General features: G+C 45.4%; 2 protein-coding genes across 5 annotated transcripts in view; one reads left to right on the top strand and one right to left on the bottom strand.

Annotated features, from left to right (window-relative positions):
• The window catches only part of FIRRM (FIGNL1 interacting regulator of recombination and mitosis), a 46,587-nt gene extending 35,581 nt beyond the window's left edge, over positions 1 to 11,006 (top strand). The window contains exons 20-25 of one of the 2 annotated variants that reach the window (XM_045797696.2): positions 188 to 301; positions 2,042 to 2,146; positions 2,821 to 2,901; positions 4,057 to 4,176; positions 5,354 to 5,589; positions 10,292 to 11,006. In XM_045797696.2, coding sequence (XP_045653652.1) covers positions 188 to 301; positions 2,042 to 2,146; positions 2,821 to 2,901; positions 4,057 to 4,176; positions 5,354 to 5,542 — 609 coding nt within the window. In that variant the 3' untranslated portion in view covers positions 5,543 to 5,589; positions 10,292 to 11,006. Of the gene's footprint in view, positions 1 to 187; positions 302 to 2,041; positions 2,147 to 2,820; positions 2,902 to 4,056; positions 4,177 to 5,353; positions 6,250 to 10,291 lie in introns of those variants that run through there. The other variant, XM_087858993.1, reaches the window with a different exon arrangement.
• SCYL3 (SCY1 like pseudokinase 3) overlaps positions 6,232 to 24,447 on the bottom strand; it is a 38,431-nt gene continuing 20,215 nt past the window's right edge. For 2 of the 3 annotated variants that reach the window (XM_087858999.1, XM_045797715.2), the window contains exons 7-13: positions 23,486 to 23,597; positions 21,968 to 22,045; positions 19,882 to 20,021; positions 18,393 to 18,577; positions 11,042 to 11,213; positions 6,831 to 7,528; positions 6,232 to 6,346 (exon numbers count right to left, since the gene is read on the bottom strand). In XM_087858999.1, coding sequence (XP_087715125.1) covers positions 6,287 to 6,346; positions 6,831 to 7,528; positions 11,042 to 11,213; positions 18,393 to 18,577; positions 19,882 to 20,021; positions 21,968 to 22,045; positions 23,486 to 23,597 — 1,445 coding nt within the window. In that variant the 3' untranslated portion in view covers positions 6,232 to 6,286. Of the gene's footprint in view, positions 6,347 to 6,830; positions 7,529 to 8,455; positions 8,615 to 11,041; positions 11,214 to 18,392; positions 18,578 to 19,881; positions 20,022 to 21,967; positions 22,046 to 23,485; positions 23,598 to 24,447 lie in introns of all 3 variants that reach the window. The other variant, XM_087859004.1, reaches the window with a different exon arrangement.

Here is a 24,447-nt window from a genome sequence, read left to right as displayed (position 1 = left end):
GAACGCCGTAATAACAGAGTCAGTCATTTGATCATTTTACTCAAATTCCACGTGTACTTTTTAAAGTGTTCGAGTGTTCTGGGTTTTGTTGTGTTTCCCCTTTCCACATGCCCATCAGAATCTTACTTATGTCTCTACGAAATGTTTGTTTTCATTTATAACTGTTCTTTGATCTTTGCCACTTTAGGTAGTAACTTTGCAGACCTCGCTGCTTAAATTAGAGCCTCCTGACCATGTTTGTTTGGCAGTGCTTGATTTTGTATCTTCTCTAGGAAAATTTTTTATGCCTCAAGCTTTCCAGGTAATACTCTTAATTCTTTTGTTTTCGTGTTAACAAAATCCCTGTAAGAATTACTAAAATTTTCAGTATTAATTTCTGGAATTCTGGATTGTTGACAATGAAAGTTGGGGGAAACGTATTTTGTGAAAAAGACGGTGACTTTTGTCAAAATAGAACTCATTTTTTTTTTTTTTTAGAAAAATATATTTTGACGTACAAGTAATGTAGAGTCGGCTATAGTCTGCGAGTCTGCTTCCCGTTGGGCGCTGGCGCACGCAGTCCCCGAGGAAGGGAGACATTTATGTCTCCGGGGAAAGAGTATATAATGAGGACATTTGTCAGAGTTGTTCTCTTGGTTTTATATCCACGGAAGGGAGCCTGTGTTTTTAAGGCAGTATTTTTGAAAGTGTTGCAAGGTATATATAATTGACAAATGGATCTTTACTTATAAAACTGTACAGGCCTGGCCGTATACTTCTGAACTCTCAACACACCTCACAGTGAAAGATCACCCTCCTCAACTCGGTTTTGCCCTCCTTATTACTGTGGTCAGTCCAGCAATTCTAGATAGCTGACTTTCTTCTTTTCACCTCCATGGGAGAGACTATAAAAAGCTCACCGAGGGGCATCTGAGTGGCGCAGTTGGTTAAGTGTCTGACTCTTGGTTTCGGCTCCGGTTGTGATCTCAGGGTGTTGAGATCGAGCCCAAGTCAGATCCACACTCAGCGAGGAGTCTGCTTAAGACTTTCTCTCCCTCTCCCACATAAATACATACAGCTTAAAAAAAAAAAACAAACCTCACTAATGAGAACCTTTTCATGTAACTGGAGCAGTATGATGGATGTTATTTCAGTAGATATTAAAATCTTTGAAATAAAAACCTGGCTAGTTTCTAAAGGGCTCTTATTTATTTACAGGTAAATGATATCATCCTCTTTGTTTTCATGAAAGAAATAGGTTGACAGCTTTTCAGCTCTGGACAAGAGTACCCAAAGATACTTGCTTTTGAGCGGTCTTCTTTTTAGCATAAAATAAATTGCAGAGTACTCTCTCATTCATGTACAACTCTGGACCCTGGTGGGCCCAGGACGTGTCTAACAAATGGTTTATTAGCAGAAACTACATATTGCCAGGAGTGAAGTTAAGGCCCAGAAAGTTTGGTGGATTCATCAGCATATAAGAGGCCTTTAAAGCCAGGAGACGGATTTATTTATTCAAGAAAAAAATTGCTGAGTTTTTGCTATGTGTCAGGTGCTGTTTTAATCACTGGGGATTCATTAATGCACCAAGCTAATCAATCCCCGCCCTCAGCCTCTGGAGGGCAACAAATAAAGACATAAGGTAGCTTGTTAGTGTGAGTGCTGTGGAGAGAAATAGGGGGAGAGTGTGTTTGTGGGGTACAGTTTTAAACAGGATATGGGCAGTCGCGTTCTCACCAAGGTGACCTGTGAGTAAAAGCCTGAAGCTGAGTCAGCCAGGCAGGTAGCCTGCATGCAGGGGAAGTAGTGAGATGAGAGCGCGTCTGATCCCGACGGGGCCAGTGGAGGCCACACTCCGACCGTGGGGCTTTGCAGGCCATCTTAAGGACTTTGAGTTTTACTCTGAACGAAGTGAGAAGCTATTGGAAGCATTTAAGCGAAGGAGTGACATGTCCTAACGTACTAGTATGTGCTCACTGGGACGGAATCAGGGAAACTTGACAACATTAAGAATAGAATACTGAGGTTTTCCTCTGTTTAATAAGGTTTGGTTCTCTTTTAGGACAAAATTCTGCCCAGCCTGTCTTCTATTTTTGCCTTCCTGCTAGCTGACAGCAACTGGATAGTAGAACAACATACCTTGGAGGCGTTTACTCAGTTCGCCGAGGTAATTATAAGACCAACCTATCACAGTGATCGCCAAAATGTATTATTTCAGGTTTTCCAAAACATTCCAAAAACATTTATTGAGCTACTTTTGATCTTCGTCATTAAAATTTTCCACTGGAGGAGATATTGCCAACGATCTCTTTTGCAGCACCTAACAACGGGCATAGGGAAGTGAAGGTACTTTCCTCAGGTCCTAGGAGAGTAGGAACAACCAGAACCACGCATTCAGACCAGGTCTGTTAACTCGGCTGCTTTCAGACAGTATTTCTGAAATATGAACGAATAATGCATTCCATCTCTGTCACTGAGGAGTCAGGTTGATGAGCACAGGGACGTGTGAGCTTGGGGCCACGGAGGAGGTGACCTCCTGTGGGATGATGCTCCTTTTTCTCTCACCGGGAGCTGTGCAGTCACGCCTGTGGTCACAAGGGGCCCACAGACGTTAGGATGACTGGGCAGAGGTGACTAAAGCCTCCAGCTCTGTGCGCGTGCTGAACGCCGCGTGGTGCTGAGGCTCCCGTCAGGAACGAGGAGCTGCTGGTCTTGAACGTCCTCCGACACTGCTTTCTTTTAAAATGCGTTTCTGATTAAGGTAGCTCTTAAAACTTAGGCGGTTGTCTTTGCAAGTTGTTGATACATTAAAATTGGTCTCCTTTATCTGTCTTTCCATAGGGAACAAATCATGAGGAGATAGTTCCACAATGTCTCTGTTCTGAAGACACTAGGAACAAAGTTATATCTTTTCTGGAGAAGGTATTTATTTCTGTAGCTCAAAACAGCAGCATCACAGATTTTGTCATTGTTTTTTTAAATTGTAGGATTGTGACCAAGTTAAGTATCTTCTTAGCTTAAATTTTTCGTAGTGCTCAGCACTGAGGTGACGCACATTAAACAGCTGGGCCCGCGTGATGAGTCGCAGCGCTGGGGCAGTTGGAGCCCCTCTGCCCACGGTGTGGGCCATGGCGGCGCTGCTCGTTCAGGCGCTGAGAGGACCGAGCCCCTAAAAGGCTCCTGAGCAGACTGGGCGCACACGCGCAACAGCAGGCCCGAGAGGCCCGTGTTTACAGCTCAGATTTAGATACAGTTTACACGTGGCTTTGCTGCACCGGCAGAGACCTAGTTTTCCAAACAGTGACGTTTTTAAAGCTGCCTTTCTGTTTGGAACCAAACTTTCCATCGTTTGGCTCCCGTGTTCGTGCACACCTTGCAACTTATATGGGGGTAGTTTTAGGATATGAGGGTTAATTGCAGCACTAGTAGAATAGTTAAACAGCAAATTTAGAAGACCAAGAGAAAGTGAATTATGCTTAACTAATTTTTTTATACTCACCTATTATTAAACTGGGCTTTGTATATACACACGTATGTTACACAGAAGCCGGAGTAAGTATGTGTGTGTACATGTTTTTGCCAGTTTCTTACCCTACACAATGAAGGTTCGCAGACTGTCATTTTTCCCCCTGGAAAAATTTTCCAGGGGGAAAAATGACAGTTCATCTTTTCTGTAGGGAAGGAGAACACTGTAATTTTATCCAAATTACACAAAGATGATGCATTTACAGATGAGTCCAACTTCCAAAATTTGCCTTAGCTCACAGGCTAAGCCAGAATAGTTTAACACTGGGTGCTTAAACACAACACACGCACGCACACACGTGCGCACACACACATGCATGTGCATGGCCTTTTTTCTTTTTTTTTTTTTAGTGGGGGGTGGGGAGGGGCAGAGAGAGAGAGAGAAGCTTAAGCAGACTCCATGCCCAGCGCGGAGATCATGACCTGAGTCGGACGCTTAACCGACTGAGCCACCCAGGAGGCCCTGGCCTTCTCACTTTCTGAGTATTACATCATCTGCTGTCTGTTAGAGAATGCTTGGTGCTTACGTGATGTTTTTCATGACCGTGGCAGACTGGGTTTGAAGATGAGACTGCAGCTGCCAGAGTGGAACGTGTGAAACAGGAAAAAGGCATTTTCCGGGACCACTTTGCTCAAGTTGCTGTAGAAGCAGCAAAGGGGTCACCTTTACAGGTATGGACTGCATTTCAGTACGGGTCAAGCTTTTAGGAGAAATTCTCCCTTCCTTCCTGATAAAAGTAAAAAAACCTAGTATGGTCCCTGGCCTCATATTGACTGTCAAAATATAATCAAATAGGTCTAGACGTGTAAAAGTCTCCTGTTTACAGCAGCTGCTCTTTTAAAAATCCTATTTCTTCTTCCTGAAATGTTATCAGCACACAGAACAGAGGTGGGACTACAAAAATACAAGTTTTAAACATGATACCGACTGTACTCTTCCAGTATGACTTTCCCAGAGGTTACTATGAACAACTGAAAGTTACGTATCTGTATCAGTGAAGCTATAAATGTAGTAGTTTCTGAACCACCGAAGAAAATCAGTAAACTCGCCTTCCAAAATGTTTTGGTTGATCCCTTGCCTCACTCATCAAACCAGCCTAAATCATTTCTGGCAGTGTCTAGAAATCACATCTACCTACTAAAAGACTGAAATCTGATACCACTAAGGATATTCAAAATACATTTTGAGCACTGACAGTGTATTTAGAATAGCAATCCATAAGAGGAACAATATTCTGGTGAATTTCAGTTGAAACTCTTATATAAAGAAAGTTAGTCTATGTTAATAACTTGTTTTCAAGACATTAACTTTATAGATTTCAGGCCTAAAAGTTACAGAGCAGTGCTGTAAATAAGCCCTCAAGAATTTATGACCTTCCTTGGGAAGACGGTGATTACAGAAGACGTCTTGGTCCCGATCCCCACCCGCGGTGATGTTAGAAAGCCTGATGACTTATTGAATTGGGTCGAAAAGCATCTGAAAGACCACAGCACTTAGCATTAAAAAGTAAACTGGAACCATTTAGAAAATGTATACCTGGGCTTTTTAGTCAGGACAAGATATTTCCAAAGAATACTCTCTGGAAATTACTGGACAAGGCAGCATTCCTCTTAGTTTCCTTGGAGCCTACTGGTAGTAGTGCCCTGCATCAGTGTGACAAACCAGAAGCACCTTCAGAAACAGCTGGGGACATGGGGGTGGTGGTTCCCTCCTGCCCCTGTGAACCAATGACAAAATAAAATTTGCACATAAAACTTTACAGTTTTAGAAATCCCAGAAGAAAGTTCTTGATCATCTTTGGCATAGGTATCACGGCATTACTTATCCCATGTTTTTCTCACTTGCCAGCCTTATGCAAAAAGAGCCCGTCAGGAGTTCCCCTTGGAAGAAGAGTACAGGTCAGCACTGCAAGCAGCATCAGGGGCGCTGGACGCAGTTGAGTCCTTACTCCAAAAGTCTCCTGCTCCAGACTGGCTTCTACGGAAGATGGAGACGCTCCAAGAAAGGATTGAGGAGCTGAAACGACGTGTGCTCTAGGGTGGCCCTTGACTGGACTGGACCGTGTTGCCACCAGACAGGACTGGGTATGATTTTTATCATCCTACACTATACTTTGTAAATGAATATATTGATGTAACTATGTCTGCATTTTCTAACACATATAAAACAACTTTTGTAAAGTTGAATCTAGTGAAAATAGTCTTTATTGGACGTTTAGAGAACAGGTGGTGGGGAGATTTCTCATGAAGAACTTTGGTACAATGTAATACATGTGGAACAGTCAGGGACTGCCCAGGTACCCACAGGGCCACAGACAGTACAACTGTAAACAAATAAATAAGCTGCCTAAGGAAACCGTAGCGATTTAAAATCATTTATATACTTTACAGCTAAAACTTTCTAAGTTGTATTTCATAATAAAGCTTACTCTTCTGTTAAAGAAATGGCACAGAATTAAGCTAATCAGCTTGAATTTTTGTATTTATTTTCTTCTGGAATTGTCCTGGAAAAAAGCAGTAAATTCAGCCTTTCCACAGCTACTTGCTCTTCACAGAAACTGGCCTCAGTCAGACGCACACGGGCTCCTCCTCCGCAAAATCAGCGCTGGGCCTCTTCGCCGCCGGGGCGCCGGCCAGCACTCGGGGGCTCGCGCTTCAGTTGGCACAGACGGGAAAAACGGATGCTTTTGGGTTTTCTTGTCTGCAGAGCCCACTTTGAGGTATTAGTTTGATTTTTTTTTTTTTTTTAAAGAAATCCTTTTCCCTAAAGTTACACCTGTGGTCACCAGTTATTATCTTCCCAGTTCAGCTCCCCTTCGTCTCCCCAGCCTTCAGACTCTCCCTGCAGCAAGATAAAGCAAACCAAGGGCAGGCTGCTGAGACAAATCATTTCTGAATTTAAAGGGCCTAACACTTGCCTCTCGATGCCAGAAGAGATCTCCTCGTGCTAGGTAAGGTAAAATCACTTACTGCGACAGGGAGCTGCAAAGTAGGGGTTACTTGGTTTCAGATTTACAAAACCACAGCACTGGAAAATAACTTTCCAAGGACCATATAAATACAAGAATATCAATCTGATGACACCCTATTCTTGGTTTAACCCCCTTTTAAATAAAAAGGTTATAACAGTAGCCAGTGGCCCATTTAGCACCGCTACTTCTTTCCGGGGAAGGAAAGATCATTTACAGAAACTGATCGTATTCGCTTTGGGCTGCATCAGTCTCTTCCCTCACCAGGAAAACAGCAAGTCTGTTACCAACGAGACCGTGCAACTGGTACATACAAGGGCACCCCTTAAACTAGCAGCACGATTTACTAAGCCTCACCTCAGTCATCTCCGCTGCTGCAAATTTTGAGGAAAACTGCATCACTGGTGAGATGTCATCCTTGTCGGAAACCACCATTTCTGTCCTCAGTTCAGGCAAAATAAGAATAGCAGCTGAAGGCTTAATTTCTGGAATCATATCAGCAAACCAGTCCAACTCTGGATCTTGTACCGGCTTCTTTTTTACCTGAATGGTAAACTCCTCTCCTAAACCAAGTTCTGGTGGAGTCTTAAGGCGCCTTTCCTGTGACGACACTTTTGGTGGCTTGGTTTGGTCTGGGTCATGCCCGCTCTGTGCAAGACTGGTCTTTTGGGGCAGACTCGACTTCAAAGGCTTGGACTCTTCAGTGAGTGAAAGCAAAGTAGGAATGGCCTCCTGTTCCCCTGAGGTGCCCGGTCTGACGGCTAGGACGCCACCTCCTGCACTCATTTCATTATCTAAGCTGCTGGGCCCCACGTCCTCCCACGCCGCCTCCTCCGCGTTCACATGAGTGAGCGGGCATGTGGAGGCATCGCAGGCTTCCGTGGGACAAATCTGGATGCTGACGGCTTTGTTTTCAGGCTCCTCAGGCTCACTCCAGTCAGGCCACTCCTCGGACTTTTTAGAACTTGATGGGAAGTTCTCACTATCACCCAAGGTATTTTTCACATCTGAGAGTCCATTCATGGGAAATTTAATAGGCTGAGAAAATTGATCACCTGTGAGGATATGTGCAGAAATTACTCTCATAAAGTGTTAAGAGCAAGCAATATATTAAGGAAAAGGGTAACGCAAAAACAAAAAGACGTATGGCTCTAATTTCTTAGAAATAGCCAGGTTACTGAATTGTACCTACAAAAGAGATATCCCAGCAGAACAGAACAAAGATGTGATGTAAGTTATTGAAATACTTTAACTGGTACATACAATCCTTCACTCATTATTCAAGCATATTGTTTATTGGCATAATTGTCTATAAACAAATATAGAAATGTTCTAAGCCAGGCAGTGTTAACCCCAAGAAGTGTTGTGTGCTCAAATAAGTTTGTCTTAACCCAACATACCCTCATTTTACTTTTTAAATTTTATTTATTTTGAGAGAGAATCTTAAGCAGGCCCCATGCCCAGCACAGAGCCCGACGCAGGGCTTGATCTCTTGACTTGAGCCGAAATCAAGAGTCAGATGCTTAACCGACTAAGCCACCCAGGCACCCCTAACATAACTGCATTTTAAACAGATTTCCTTAAATGTAGTCAAGACCCTGGAATCTTGTGCAACGTGTCAGGACTCTGCTACTAACATTTCCCCAAACTTACTTAACCACACAACTCTCTTTCATGGCATACCTACTGCCATCTGACAAAACTGTCATCCTCTGATACAATTTGGAAAATGCTGCCCTAAGCATCAGAAGTACCAAAGTAACGTCAGCCAGCTCTCCTCACCAGTTACAAAGAAATGTAGGTATATGCCCTGTGGTCCAGGAAAAGCAGAGGAGACCCCAGCTGACTATGGAGCTGTAAGTGATAACAGAAATCAGCCTCAATATTCCCAAAGTGCCCTTAATTTTTAGAATTTAAAACTTCATACTCAGGAAAACATTCATCTAAATAGTGGAAAAGCTATATAAATTGAATATTTCTACCTGACTGTAAAAGAGTATTGTAGCAATCTTGCTGTGTATGCTTCCTGCTGATGGGCATGCTGCCAGAAAAGAAACATTTAGGGAATATGCCAGAGAAGGGGTTCTCCAAGATTGATGCCATCTGACTCTGCTGGCTACAGACGACGAGCGGGGAAGAATCTGAAGATACATAAAAACTCCCAAAGATAAAAGGGATAGTAAATTGCTTCTTGCTCTGTCAGGGTAGGTGAGCAACAGTTAAGGGAAATGGGTATATTTAACACAGATAAAAGATCAGTTGCGGGGAGAGAGCATCTTCAAACATCTGAAGACACACACCTATTACACAGTGGACTGCCTGTCCTTAAGGTGTTTCAGGGCAGGCTGAGTGTCTACCTGATGTTAAGGGACTCGAAAGGATTCAAGCATTAGGTGAGGCGTTGATTAGAAACTTTTACGATACCTAATTACAAAAGTTAATGGCCTTTGAACATTTTGGCAATTTAAAATCATGATTGATTCTACTTTTAAGAATAAAAAGCCTAAGAGAACAAGCACACCGATGTGAATATACTTAATGCCACAAAACCGTACGGTTAAAAATGGTTAAAATGGTTAATTTTATATTATAGTAGACATTTAACTCCCAGCTTGGGGGGGGGGGCTGTTTCCAAAAAAATGTTGCTTTAACGGTTTTACCAGAAAGTTTATACTCAAAAGAGGGCATTGGTCAAAAGGATTCCCACAAAATTTTTGGCTTAATGCTTCCTCTGCCTGGGGTAAGTCATCACAGGGAGGCCTTGCCTGTCCTCCAAGGCCTGACCTCTGCAAGCCCTGCACCCTCTTGCTTGCTCCTGCCACCATCCTCCCTACTGAGGGCCTACCAGTGGTTCTCACCCAGTGTCCCCTTCTCCAGCGCTCTTCCATGCAGACTCACGTCCCTGAGGTACCCTGTTCGTAAATCTCAGTATTATCCCATATTAAAGTCTGACCATATAGATAAACTGCAGAAGAACAAAAGGAGAAAAGAAAAAGTCCAAGGGTACCCTCCTATATACCTGCCCCCTCCCCTCCCACGTCCCTCAGTAGAAGGGATGCTCTTAACTGGGAACCGGAGATGCAGGCTGCCGCCAGGGTTCGACAACCATCTTGGATGAAGAGCTTAACTAATTTGGGAAGTCAGTGGGATCAGACCTTGATCTGCCTTTTATAAAGTCTTCAGAAACATCTGTTTTCATAAAAATTCATTTGTTATTCCTGCTTTGGTGCCTTTCTGGTTTCTAAGATTACAGGTCAACAGTATCTAGAATGTCCAGAACTAGGAAGCTACAGCCAATAAATACACCAGGTGTGAGGCGTGGGGACTCTTGCTAACTCATCATGCAAAGCCACCCTAAGAGATGGACTCCCCAGTCTTATCTCAGAACTGCACATACCACCACCACTGTCCCCCCAAACCTCCTCTGGTATGAAATGTAAATACATCTCTCATTTGCTGGTAACAGGCTTCATTCCCTCAATGCAGTATGAACATATCCTGGCCGGACAGAGGGAGCGGCTTCTTCACCCTCTTCAAGCTCCTGACTCACACTGACTTCGTGAGCACCAAGAAGGGCTGGACCCATCAAAGCTTCAGGAAGCCAGTGTTGCTTTAAAGATTCACCTGGCATCAAAATTGGGGAAGTGTCTGATAGTTCTTTCCCACTGTGACTGTTTCCATGCTATCAAATTCACTATCCATGAGCACTGAATCCGAGATCTGCATGTCCTAACAAGGTCACCATCCTAGTCAGGGTTAAACCAAGGACCAAAGAAGCAATGATGCTGATACAAAATTCTTATTCTTGCCTTTTACAGACTACGAAGACCAGAAATTACTGCTCCATCCCATGTAACGTCCAATGGGAACAGAACAAAGGATTTCTTGAAGTACCTAAAAATCAATAGCTTTTTACCTAAAAGGCCATCAACATCAGAAAAACTTAAACATCTAGTGTTACGAGCTGCTAGAACCTTTTTAGAAGCTGACAGAAAGTTATCTATTAAAAGTTTAAATATATATCCTTTGACCCAGTGGGTCTACTTCTGGGACTTTATCCTGTAGCAATAAAAGCCAAACTACATAAAGATACAGGTAAACAGAAGACATCTATTGCAGCAATATAATATCCAGAAATGAGAGCAATATCCATCAATAGGGAAATCACTGAATGAATTATATTCAATGAAATATTAGGTAGCTGTCAAAAAAGGTGTCATTTCTATGTATTGACCTGGAGACTGGTCCCTGATAAGCCACTGTATGAAAAAATTAAGTTGTAGAATTGCACATATTTTCTCACTTTTTTCTTAAAAAATTCTATATATGGGCATGTGTGTATAAACCTACATCTGTGTGTCTTTGTGGGGAAGGAAAAGGGAAGAAAAGATTCCCACTAAACTATTCAAACTGGGTATCTTACACACCCAGAGAGACTGAGAGGGAAATTACTCTTTATCATTCTCTGTATCATTTGACTGAAGACAGCCCACCTGCACTATATGTATAATGTTAAAAATCTAATTAAACATTTAAAATAAAAAGCCATACTTTTTAATCATTCTTACCTTCCGGGGAAAGGTCGACCGTTTTAGTAAAACTGGGGGCAGTGCGTTTGAAGATCTTGGTTCTTTCTCCTCCCACCACCACCTCTGGTCCAAGCAGAGACACCAGCACGGCCAGGCTGTGAAGAGTAACGGCCACAATGGACTCGCTGGTGTCGCGCAAGCCCAGCAGCACCTAGGAGCAAGTCAGGTAATGAGTGCACACGGCCACGCTGCCGGCCTTTCCCATAAACCAACGGCTGGGCTGCAGTCAGAATGCTTGCTCAGATGACTTCGTTTCTCATGTAGGTGTCCAAGGGCAGCAGCTCTCTAACTGTCTATGGTCAAGAACCAGTATTTTCCCCTCCCAATCAGTCACGGACCGATACATTGTTAAAAATACAGTAACAAAAATAAATACATTGGAAGTAACAACATTATTGTTAAACTACTATAAAAGGCTCTGGAGATCTCAGCCAGTATTCCGAGGAGGCCTCCCAGCAACTACTCATCGGGCCTGACCCTGCTTAGTGTCAGATCAGCTGGGACTGGGTGGTTCAGGGTGGTATGGCTGTACAGGACTCTCCAAACTCTCAGAGAATCTAAACACTCCAATCAAGAGATGGAGTGACAGGAGCCTACACCTGTGGCAGAGGGGCTAACAGCAGACACACAGACATGCACTCTGACTGCTGGCCCGACCTACCAATGAGCCCACAGCAGCTTCAGGCCTCTCCACAGTGCAGGGACCAAACGCTGCCCCGTGTGCCCACAGCAGGCAAATGGGTCACTGGAGCTGACTGGGCTGAAGACAAACGTGGCTCAGCCACGACAGCAGGGTACACAGAACCCACACAGAAGACCCCCTCCCCCCCACCCCGAGCGCCTGCTACCGATGACCCGGGAGAATGCATTTAGGGCACCACAGGACCTCTTCCACACAAGGCGACTACCTTCCGGACGTAGCTGACTGCCCTAATACATAGAAACAAACAGAGACAAAATGAAAGAACAAAGGATTATGTCCCAAATGAGAGAATAAAATCACAACAAAAGAGCTAAATGAAATGGAGATAAGAAAAATGCCTTATTCGAAGTAATGGTCATAAAGATACTCATGGGACTTGAAAAAAGAATGGATGAACTCAATTTCAACAAAGAGGTAAAAAATATAAAAAGAATCAGAGATGAAGAATTCAATAGCTTAAATAAAAAATACACTAGTGGAAATATCAGCCGATGAGTGGATGCAGAAGAATGGATCAGTGACCTGGAAGACAGGGTAATGGAAGGCACCCAAAGCGGGAAAAAAAAAAAAAGAATGAGAGCAGGTTAAAGACATTCAGTGACATCATCAAGCATAGTAACACTGGCATTACAGGAATCCCAGAAGCAGGGGAGAAAAGGGAGCAGAAAACTTATTTGAAGAAATAATAGCTGAAGACATCCCTAATCTGGGGAAGGAAACAGACGTCCAGGTGCAAGAAGTAGAGGGCCTCTAACAAGATTAACCGAAGAAGGTCCAGGCCAAGACACATTATAATTAAAATAACAAAAAGTAATGATCAAGAGAGAATTTTAAAAGTAGCAAGAAAAAAGCAAAGAGTTACAGACAAGTAAAATCCCATAAGGCTGTGAGCTCATTTTTCAGCAGAAACTCTGCAGGCCAGGGGAAGCAGCATGATATATAAAATACTGAAAGGAAAAAAACTGCAACCAAGAATACTCTACCCACCAAGGTTATCTTTCAGAATAGTAGGGGAGAGAGTTTCCCAGACAAAAGTTAAAGGGTTTCATCACTACTAAACTGGCCCTATAAGAAACACTAAAAGGAATTCTTTGAGACGAAAGACAAGGACATAATCCACAGTAAAATTATGAAAGGAAAAAATTTCACATATTTTACATCTTGTTTTGTGTGTTCCTTGACTGACTTTTTGGGGATCATAGTTGATTTTACTTCTTTTGTGTTTTAACCTCTGTATTGGCTCTAAAAGTGATTAATCTGCTTTTCGCTATGTGACCTTGTATACATGAAAAGTTGAGGGGGAGTAAAAATTAAGTTCAAACACGTTCTAAAGAAAGCACTGAAGTGACCACTAACTTAATATAGACTGTGGTACATGTGAGATTTTATATATGAACCTACTGGTAGCCACAAATCGAAGACCTGTAATAGATGCAGAAAAAGTAAAAGGGAAAGGAATCCAAGCACAACACTAGAAAACCATCAAACCACAACAGAAGAGAGCAAGAGAACAAAGAACAGGGCAGAACTATAAAAACAACCAGAAAACAGTTTTAAAAATGGCAGTGAGTACATATCTATCAATAATTACTTTACATGTGAATGGACTAACTGTTCCAATCAAAAGGTGCAGGGTGACTGAACAGATAAAAACAGGACCCCTCAATATGCTGCCTACAAGAGACTCACTCAGACCTCGAGACACACACAGACTGAAAGGGAAGGGACTGAAAAAAGATATTCCGTGCAAATGGAAGTGGAAAAAAAGCTGAGGTAGCAATGCTTTATATCAGACAAAATAGACTTTAAAACAAAGACTGCAGCAGGAGACAAAGAAGGGCACTACCTAATGGTAAGAGGATGTAACAATTATAGATATCTGTACACCCACCACAGGAGCGCCTAAATACACAGAGCAAGTATTAACAGACACAGAGAAACGGACAGTAACAGTAACTGTAAGTGACCTGAACACCCCACCCACATCAATGGATAATCAGACATAAAATCAACAAGCAAACAGTGGCTTTGAATGACACACTAGACCAGACGGACCCAAAAGACATACAGAACACTCCCTCCAAAAAGAGCAGAATACACATTCTTTTCAGGAGCACACGGGACATTTTCCAGGATAGATCACATGTTAGGCCACAGAACGAGTCTCAATAAATTTAGAAGACTGAAACCATATCAAGTATCTTTTCCAACCACGATGGTATAAAACCAGAAATTACAAGAAGAAAACTGGGAAATTCACAAATACATACAGATTAAACATGCTACTTGAACAACTCATGGGTCAAAGAAGAAATCAAAGGAGAAAACAAAAGACCCTGTGAACATACCAAAATTTATGGGATGCAGCAAAAGTAGTTCTAAGAGGGGAATTCACTGTGATAAATGCCTACCTCAAGAAACAAAAAAAATCTCAAACATTAACTTTATACCTCAAAGAACTAGAAAAAAGAATACATGAAAAAAATAAATGAAATAGAAACTAAAAAGACAACAGAAAAAATTCAAAACTAAGAGCTGGTTCTTTGAAAAGATAAAACTGACAAATCTTAGACACATCAAGAAAAAAGGAGGTCACAAAATCAGAAATGAAAGAGATGTTACAATTGATAGCACAGAAATACAAAGGATCATAAGAGACTACTATGAATAATTACATGCCAGCAAATTAGACAAACTAGAAGAAATGGATAAATTCCTAGAAACATACAACCTACCAAGACTGAATCATGAAGGAACAGAAAATCTCAACAGGCTGATTATTAGTAAGGAGACGAAATAATCCCCAAACTCCCAACAAACAAAAGTCCAGGACCAGACAGTTTCACCAGTGAATTACACCAAACATTCAAAGATGAAATAATACCAAAGACTAACTGGAAAAGATATATGCACACCCATGCTTACTGCAACGTTATTTACAATAGCCAAGACATGGAACAACCTAAGTGTCCATCAAGACTCAACTGGTGAGAAAGCTGCAGCTCATATAAATACTACTCAGCCCTAACAAAAGATGAGACCACGCCATCTGAGACAACACGGATGGACCCAGAGGGGATTATGCCAAGTGAAATAAATCAGACTAAGAAAGCCAAATACCATACAATTTCACTCATGAGTGGAATCTAAAAAACAAAACAGGGACGCCTGGGTGGCTCAGTTGGTTAAGCGTCTGCCTTCGGCTCAGGTCGCGATCTCAGGGTCCTGGGATCGAGCCCATCGGGCTCCATGCTCAGCAGAGTCTGCGAAAGTTTCTCTCTTCCTCTGCCCCTCCCCGTGCTTGCTCACTCGCTCTTTCTCAAGTAACTAAAAAAAATCTCAAAAAAAAGTCATGGGGATGTAATACATAGCATAGTGGCTATCACTAATATCACTGGACTGCATAAAGTTGCTAAGAACATAAATTCTTAAAAGTTCTCAGCAAAGAAAAAAGAATTTAGGAAACTATGTACGGTGACAGGTGCTAACAAGTCTTACTGTGGTGATCACTGCACAAGATATACAAATACTGAATCATGTGGTACACGTGACAATAGGTTATATGTAAATTATATCTCAACTAAAAAACCGTTTACGTGTTCATTCTCCTTATCTGTATGCACGTCACTGCAGGACCATCAGCACCGCCGAGTCGGGCAGTGTTCTACTGAGCACTTAGAACCACTCACCTACGCCCCTCTTATGTTCCCAGCCTCCGCCCCTCTTCCCAGCTTTACACACGCAAAAGGACAGGGCTTGGAAAACTGTCTTTATATCTAACGCACCTAACACCTGCCCCAAACTGAGCCAACTACGATCTCGTTCCAGCATTAACTGGAATGTGGAGAAACTGGTTACCTCTGTGGCTTGCTGAAATGAGGACAATAAACTTGGAAGCTACGGGAACAACCATGTCTGGCCATATGCACATCAAACAATGCAAGCTGGTCTTCGGAACGTCAGGAGTGGGACAGATAAAAAGAGAAAGGAAAGGAATGAAGATATGGCTGAGTCCCAGCTGCACTGGATTTCCATGTAAGGCGGCCAGACATCCTTTTATTAAAGTCTCTTTTTTGCTTTAGGCTCATTTAAATGGGTTTCAGTTACTTGCAACAAAAAAAAAACTAAACTAAGACAGTCACATGCAGGTCTCAGGAACAGCTTTGCTCTGAACCGGCAAAGACATGCGTGAGGAAGACGGTGTGCAAAGCACCTGCACCAGCCAGATACACGGCCGGGGTAACTGACCTCCTCCAGTGACGGCGGCTCGGTGTCATGGGTACCAGGAGTCCTGGATTCTGGCCCCGGCTCCTCTAGGAATTCTCATTATGACTTGACCCATCATTTAATTTTTCTGGTCTAGTTTCCTCATTTATTTAAGATCAGGATTTCCAACAAGACTCGATAAGATAATTATCAGGTCCAATGCTAACAAATCAGGCACTTTCTCAAAACAAAGCTGTACAAATAAACTAAAGTGTTTCTTTTGCAAATGATCAGAATTCCAACCATGAAGGTAATAATAAAATAAACCACCCAAACCACAAACCCAAGGTCATCCTCAAACCTCGCCTCCCTCATGAGAAGCTGAGTGCCTACCCTTCTACCCTTTATCTGTCCCTCTCCCATAACTACCGCCCCCACATCTTCCCCAGACTTTGCCTTCTCTTAGCTGGACTATTCCAATAGCTTCCCACCTCATCTCCCTTTCTACAGTCCATCTTCCACACTGTTAACAAAGTGAACTTTCTAGCACATAAATATTGGCCAAGCGGGGCACCTGGTGGCTCAGCCAGTCGAGCACCTGACTCTTGGCTTCAGCTCAGGTCATGATCTTGCAGTTGTGGGATCGAGCCCCACATCAGGTTCCACGTTCAGTGCGGAGTTTGCTTCGGATTCTTTCTCCCTGCCCCCCCCACTTGTGCCCGCACTCTCTCTCTCACAAATAATAAAAATTTTTTTAAAAAACTGGCCAAGTTATTCCCCTATAGAGGAAAGCCTTTGTTGTCTTTCACACAGCGAATACTGACTCATTCTTTGAGCTCAGCTCAGTGCCAATTCGGAGACCTACGAGAACTCGATTTCAGAGGGAGAGTGCTCCATCCCTCTTCGACATTTTCAGACACACCTACATCAGGGTCAGTGACTGCTGCACATGGGAACATAACGTGCTATGTTGTGGTCACATGGCCCTAAAGCCAGCCCCTCCCCTCTGTGGTCCCCCAGTATCCATGTGCTTGTGTAAACCAACACCTAATGAACCTGGGCTGACCTGCACGACTCACTGGACCAGGAGACTGGAACAGAAGTGACACCGTCCATTCCTAACCTGTGCCTCAGGAAGGCTGCTCTGGTGCCTCCGGAAGCCCTGGGTGGCCATGTAAGAAGCCCATCTATGCTGTTACAGATGTGACAAAGGGGGACAGAGGCCCTGACACATCCCAAGACTACATGGACAGGGAAGCCCAGCTAAGCCCAGCCTTTCAGCCATCCCCTCTGAGGTGCCAGGGGACTGCTCATCAGCTGACATCACGAGCAACAAAAGAATCCCCAAAATGAGCCTGCCAATCCAAAGAATTGTAAGACAAAAATGACTTGATTTAAGGCACTAAGTTTTGGGGGGAGGGTCGGTGACACAGCAACAGCTCCCTGAAAGCAAGGTGTTTTGTATCTCTATGGCCCCTGGACCTAAGCACAAGACCTGGCATAAAACCAGGCCTTAGGAATAATTTGCAAATAAATTAATCTCATAGGAAAACAAATTATTTGAAAGATACTACATGGCTGACAAAATCTTTTAAAACCTCGTACTGAGTTGAATATTGTCTCCTAAATATTCACGTCTACCCAAAATGTGACCTTAACGTGAGGTTGTACTGGGTTAGAGTGGGTCCTAAATCCAATGACTTATGTCTTTTAGAAAAGCTAAGTGAAGACTCAGAGGGAAAAAGGCCACGTGACAACAGAGGCAGACTGGCATGACCCACAGTAACAAGCCAAGACCCATCAAGGACGGAAGGAGCTACCAGAAAGTGGGGAAGAAGGCAAGGAAGGCTTCTCCGCTAGAGCTTTCGGAGGAAGCATGGGCCCGCTGACACCGTGATTTCAGACTTCGGGCCTCCAGAACCCGGAGAGAATAGACTTCTATTGTTTGAAGCCAGGCAGTTTGTGGTCATTTGTTCTAGGAGTCCCAGCAAACCAGTACAGACCCAGAGCCCCCGAGCGGGTGAGTCGTTACGAGGTTCCCCAGCGGCTGACACGCAGGCTGGAAAGCACGGGTCGGAATCCTCTCACGCTCCTCTCAGTTACAACTGAATTACTTTACGATATTTAATTAGGGACACTTACAGTTTCTGTCACAAAGCATCCACAAAGGAGTCCTGCTCCTTTTCCCCAAAGAATTAGCGAACAGAATTGGTTTTCCCAGGCTAAGACCAAACGATGTTAGTGTAGCTGACGTGTTTGTGTGAGTGGAACGGGCATGCAACCTGGACTTCAGCCCTTTGTATTCCAGTAGCTTCGACACCCAGCTGCTGCCTCAGAGCCTCCGAAGCGAGGCTCTTCATGCGCCAGACCCCCGCATCAGCCGCGCCCGCCCGCCCAGCCCTCTTCGCCGACCCCCCTGACCTGCGGCAAGATGATCTTCTTCAGCTGCTCCTGAGTGAAGTGCCCCACGTAGGCCTCCAGGTGCGACAGCAGCACCATCCGCACGTGCTCCTCGTGCACCTCGAACAGCTGGAGCAGCACAGGGATCACCCGCGACTGGAACAGCGCCGGCGACAGCAGACAAGGGGCGTCTCCCCGTGCACTGTCTACCCCCCGGATCCGAGGCAGTTACGGGTGAAAAGGCAAAGCGTCATTTCCGTGAAAGGAGCACAGAGGGTAATTTACACACCGAGCCAGGACTGGACATGCGTTCCAAGGACTCTTCTAAATCCTTATGCCCCACTCAAAGGAAACCTTTTGGGTTCACCCGAATTACTCAAGGCTCAATTATCTTAAATACATTCTACCTCACAGAAACATATTTTAGATTCTCTATCAGACTTCGTCAGCAACAAAGAAAGCTCATATTTTAATAGACTCCTGAATCAGTAACTTTGTACACGTTTCTGTTTAATCAACGAGGGATTTCATATACTAGCTCAGATCAATACGGCTGCTTCAAAAACCAGAAAGTGGTTTTTATCTGCAAAACCAGGAGGTGTTCAATGTCACAATGGGACTTGATGCTGGCTGGTCCTCCCTACCGGCTAGTTATGGCAGTGGTTATGAGAGACGCCCCCCATAATCATTTGGGGACTTTAACAGATGTATCGATATAGTCCTGCCCTGGCTCTGGCCCACGACCCGTGGAAACAGGCACATTTGTAAAAAGCTCCCCCAGATGATTCAGAGGCACACCCCACTCTACGATCTACTGAATAAGAGAATGACAGAGCTATGAAGACAAAGCTCAGGGAAAGAAGGATATAAGGAGACTCTATGGTGTAGAAGCGTTACTATAATGCTGCTGTGCTGGATGGAGATCTTTTAAGAAAATAAATTCTGAAAGCTGAATTCCACCAGACATGCAATTCTACAGAACTATGTTAATGCTATATTGTCTAACCCGATGTGTTACCATCTGCAGGGCTCATGAAGTTACAGTATCACAATAATAACCTCATTTTACATGCAGAAAAAACGGAAGTTCCAAGTAGGAGAGCGATCTCCATGTTTTTCAACCTTTCCACTCAAAATACAAAATAAATGGGTTGCTCAGAAGGCACAGGCCTAACTGCATGTGCAGAAGTCCCGTGAGGATGGGTGCCTTACCCTAGAACTCCACGTGCGTGTCCTATTCTATTCCTGTGCACGTGCGTGCGGGTGTGCGTGTGTGCGTGAGGATTTTTTCCAATACGCTACCTTCCACAGTACATCTGACTCTCCAGGAGATGCTCTTATTTACCCAGTGGGCTCTGGTACCCAGGTTTGAGTCAAAATGATCCCCTCGGGGGCCAGTCATTGTTAAGAGACATAGCTCACTACACCAGCAGTCATCGCACTCGGCTCAGATAAGGACTAATAATGCCCAAACTCCTTACCGACCAATAATCCTTTGAACAAAATTCACCTTTTTTGGGGCCGAGCAGATGAGGAAGAAAACTCTTAACCGCTACCGGCTCTGCAAACACCAACTGATTAAGCAGCAGAGGCACCAACCGTGAGGCTATTAACTCCTCTGACAAGCAGCTGACTCTGTCCAGCAGGAACCTGAGGGCAAACAAGGAGAGCCTGGGAACCCGCGCGGGACACCGTATCCGAGCACACACCGCCCTCCCCGACTTCCGTCACACTGAGGCACTGTGACCTGTGGCCCGGGAAGGCGGGCCGGGGGTTCCAAGGCTTTTAGGAACAATGCCGAGGGTGTGAGACAAGGCTGCCAGCACAGACAAGCTCGGATCCGAGCTATGGAAGGTTCCAACACACTGCCCCTTATTTCCAGCACCAAGGTCCTTTTCCCCAATAAGCCAGAAGCTTCCTAGTCAATTAAAAAGACTTTCTTCAAATTTAAAAATGTCGGATATTAGATTATCTAGAGCTTCCACAATAAACAAAAATACAGGCTTTTGTTAGCAAACTTCCTAAAGGAACACATGTACGCGCACTCCGTCAGGAACACACAGGTATCTGGGACCCCTGGCTGGCTTGGCTGCATAAGCAGCTGACTCTTGATTTCGGCTCAAGTCATGATCTCAGGGTCGTGAGACTGTTCCCGTGTGAGACTCTGCGCTCACGGGGTGTCTGCTTGGGATTCTCTCTCCCTCTGCCCCAACCCTTGCTCTCTCTCCCAAATAAGTAAATCTTAACAAACAAAACAAGAAAAAAAAGCCGACGACGCAGGCATCCACCGTGAGCCTGCCTCCGGAAACAGGCCACCGTGAACCAACAGGTCTACATCGGGATCCACTCCCGCCTCCTCCCCAGGTCCCGGGGACACGAGCACCTCCGCGTACTTCCGACGGACCCCAGCCGCTGTCACCCCGCAGCCGCGACAGCACCCCGCTCTCTCCCCCGAGCCCTGCGCCCTCAGCCTCCGCACCTGCTCACAGCTCCTCCGTCCTACACACGTCCTTCCCGTCTCCACTCCTCTCCGGCTAGTCTGCTCTAACTTCTCAGGAGGTTTTACCCGGCGTCTACGTCTGAGCTCCCTGCGGCCTGGCGCCCTCCACTCCTCCTCGGACAGGGCCGCCGGTGCTCCCCTGACTCCCCAGTGAACTGGGAGACCCCGACCTTTCCGAACGTGCCTCTGCTGGGAACACCAGGCTTCCGGGCGTTCTCCGAACCTCCCGTCCCCATCGCGGCTTAGTCCCACACGGTCGGGCGGCTGCCCCAGGGTTACAACGTGCACGCTCCTCTTCTCCACGCCTCCGCTTTCTCTGGGAAACGGCTGCGCACCTTAATCCTCACCGCTGGCTCCCCGGCCGCCGCCGTCTCCCCCGGGCCTCGCAGCCCTCTGGCCAAATGCCCAGGCACATCTCCACCCGCAGCGCCCCACGCACTGGCCAGGGACACCCTGACCCCACGCTCCTCACGTTCCCAGCGCGCTGAGGCCTCTCCTCCAGGATGCTCTAATGCTCTCGGGAACCATCACTCAGGGCTTGCCAATGTGACGCCGGAAGTCCTTCTCACCGAAGCCTGCCACGGTCTGCCAACCCAGCCAACTCCCGTAAGAAAGCAATCCGTGCCCTCGATCCGCCTCGCGGGATTCCGCCGTTTCACAGCCTGCTTCCACGGCTTCGATGCCTGAAGGCCACTGCTTACAACAGGGTCACCGGTCCTCACTGCCCCACCCGAGGGTGGCCACCTCTCACCCACCCCTGCCTTGGGTCACGCTCCACACGCAGTACGCCCTGCCTCTGCGCATTCGTTCACGCTGCCCAGAACGCCTCCTCTCTAACCACCGCCTCCCTCTCTCTGGGGTCTCAGGACGCCCCCTGCAAACTCTACCACCGTTTAAGGACTACCAGTCTGTATGTTTTCCCCACCAAAACCATCCGTCCATCCCAGGGCCTAGCAGAAAGCCAATACATAGGAAATATCTAATAAGCCTGGTCCGAGAAAGTAAACGTCTGACTCATCTCTCTAGGACACCTGAAGTGATTACACGGACTTAATCCAAGTTATTGAGTTTTAAGCCCTTCACTCTCTGAACTTACTTGAAAAATTCAGTTTTTTCCTCTTCACTCTTCAATGTTAAACTTTTCAAGAAATTCACAACTTCTAGAAAATCATTCCTAAATGCCAAAGAGAAAAAAAAATATGCAGGACAACAGATTAGAGAAGGCATGTTAAATATTGAAGCCATAACCACAGACCACACTATGCTAATATTCAAGCAAACATTCTCCCGCGCCACGTAGAAGACTATTAGAACTAAACAGCTCATGAGACAAATAATGCCATGAACCAGCTGGGGAGAACCCAGCATTTTAAGAACAACAAAGAGATCTGTGAAGAGGATACGCGCTTCAACGCACATGGTGTGCAAACAAACACCCACAAACCCGGTGGTCTGAGCAATTAGAGTCATCTGAGCTTTTGTTGCAAGAGGATGTGGTGAAATGAAGTCTCATCAAGTTGGCTCACACGTAACCATCAGATTTCAGGAAGACCAAGCTGGTATGGGTTTTGGCTTTCTCTCCCATCTCTGCTTAAAATACAATTCTTACTAAAGAACTCTTATCACACAGCAAGATGATCTACTTGCTGTAAAGGACTGTTCTTTGTAGAAATCTTATATCAAGGTAAATAAAATATTGGTATGAATTATCCAAAAGGACACAGAAATGCCCTTGGTTAAAAAGACTCTTATAATGGGAAAGGTTTTTAACAGTTTCTTTGAAATGTAAATGACAAAATCCTATTAACCAACAGTGAAACTACCCCTCTGCCCTGTTTAATAATATGGCCCCTATTCCTACCCTAGAGGTAATTCACCCCCTCCAAGGATAACGTTAGCTTTCCTTCCGCTCTGGTTTTTCTCGGGCTCTCCAACCGCAAACACGTGAGGGTCTTTAGTTTCAAAATGGACATAAGATCAATTTCGCTAATAAAAGTTGCGACTGTGAAATTAACCATTGGGCCGTGGAAATGAAAAGGAGGAGCATACATAATTAAAACTGACCTTGAAGAGAGGTTCAAAAACATCTGAATCCAGCGACAGTATTACCATTCTACCGTGCCCTCCCTTTAAATCGACCTCTGTGCTCTTCTTCCATCACGTATTACTAAACCAAGAAGCCAATCTTCTGCCTGAAGAAAAATGAGCTCCCTTCCCCCGCAACAAGAAAAAATTTCAAAAATAAAAAATTCTTAGCAACAACATGATGGCAATCGAGAGTTTCTCATTTCCCTGCCAACTGCAAACTGCTGGACACAGCCTCGCCTCTTCGCCATCCCAAGTCCTAAGGGGACTGGCTGTAACTTCTAGACTCAAGCCTTCACCACAGTGAAAGATTTCCCGAACTTCTTGTGATAAATCAGAGCCCAAGAGGCAATCCAATTTCTCCCTCTATTTTCCCATGTGGCCGTGAGTTAGCCTCTCCTGACCATGAACGGCAACCACAGAGGGGACCGCAGGACTGGGGCCCCCAAATCCCACGGCCGGAACGCCGTGTCCGAGAGCAGGCCGGCAGCGGGGCGCACAGCCAGCCGAGCCCGCCAGACGGCCTCACCTGAAGAAGTCATGGGACAGTAAGGTGCAGAGCGCTGGCCGGCATTTTGGAAGGGGGTTCAGCAAGGCTGAGTGCAAGGTCTGCTGAAAGCTGGAGAGAACGTCCGCTGAAACTGAAATCCAGAGCTACAGTTAGTTTCCAATGCCTTCTCCCTCCTTCCAGGACCTCTATAGCTGGAGACTGACGAGAGCAAAAACCAACCTGTAAAAGCCCAAACAAACAAAGCCCTGGCTGTTGCTAAACAGCTTCCTGCTCACCTGAAGCCAGACTCCCCAGCAGGTGTGGACAACTGATCTGCCAACACAGCCAGCCCCGCCCCCACGGGCCTCTCCTCAGAGCACCCCCCCCCCCCCCCCCCGCTGTCCGGTTAACTCTGCTCAGGCCTAAAGAAGGTGGACTAGGTGGCAAGTGCGCGGGCCTTTCCCACTAGGGTTCCTCGTCCACAGAACACGAAAAGTTATCGGAATGACTGTATTTTCTAGTCTCCCAAGAACGGCAGGTAATTGCCACCAGTCCAGACACAGTGGGGTAGTAAGTTCATTCCCCACAAGGGAGGCCTCAAGGCCTTAAGGGTGTAATTCCCAAGTATTTTCAGGCCGAGGCCATTGCGAGTCAGCAGCTGAACGATGCCTGTAAGTTCAGAACGCTGCGGACGCCTGGCGTGAGAAACTTCATCCGAGCTGCCCAAAGCTCGGGCACAGTGCGATCCCGGGCAGCAAGGGGCCTCACACCCCCGTCCAGTCAGCAGCTGGGCACCCGAAAGCCTGGGGCGGCCGGAGCAGCGTGAAGCGGGCTCCAAGCGTGCCACTGGAGAGCTCAGAAGGGAAGAAAACCATGTGCTCGGTGGCCTGGGCTCTCCGGGACAACGAAGAAAAGGTAAGGAGTACATTGTATCAAGAAAAAACAAATCAAAAGGACTTGGAAAGAATAAAGAAATGCTAAGCTTGATTTAGATTACTAAA

The sequence above is a fragment of the Ursus americanus genome, chromosome 2, assembly GCF_024610735.1.
Source record: "Ursus americanus isolate L20-20 chromosome 2, mUrsAme1.1.p, whole genome shotgun sequence".
Classification (NCBI taxonomy): domain Eukaryota; kingdom Metazoa; phylum Chordata; class Mammalia; order Carnivora; family Ursidae; genus Ursus; species Ursus americanus.
This window is presented reverse-complemented; position numbering and strand designations above follow the sequence as displayed.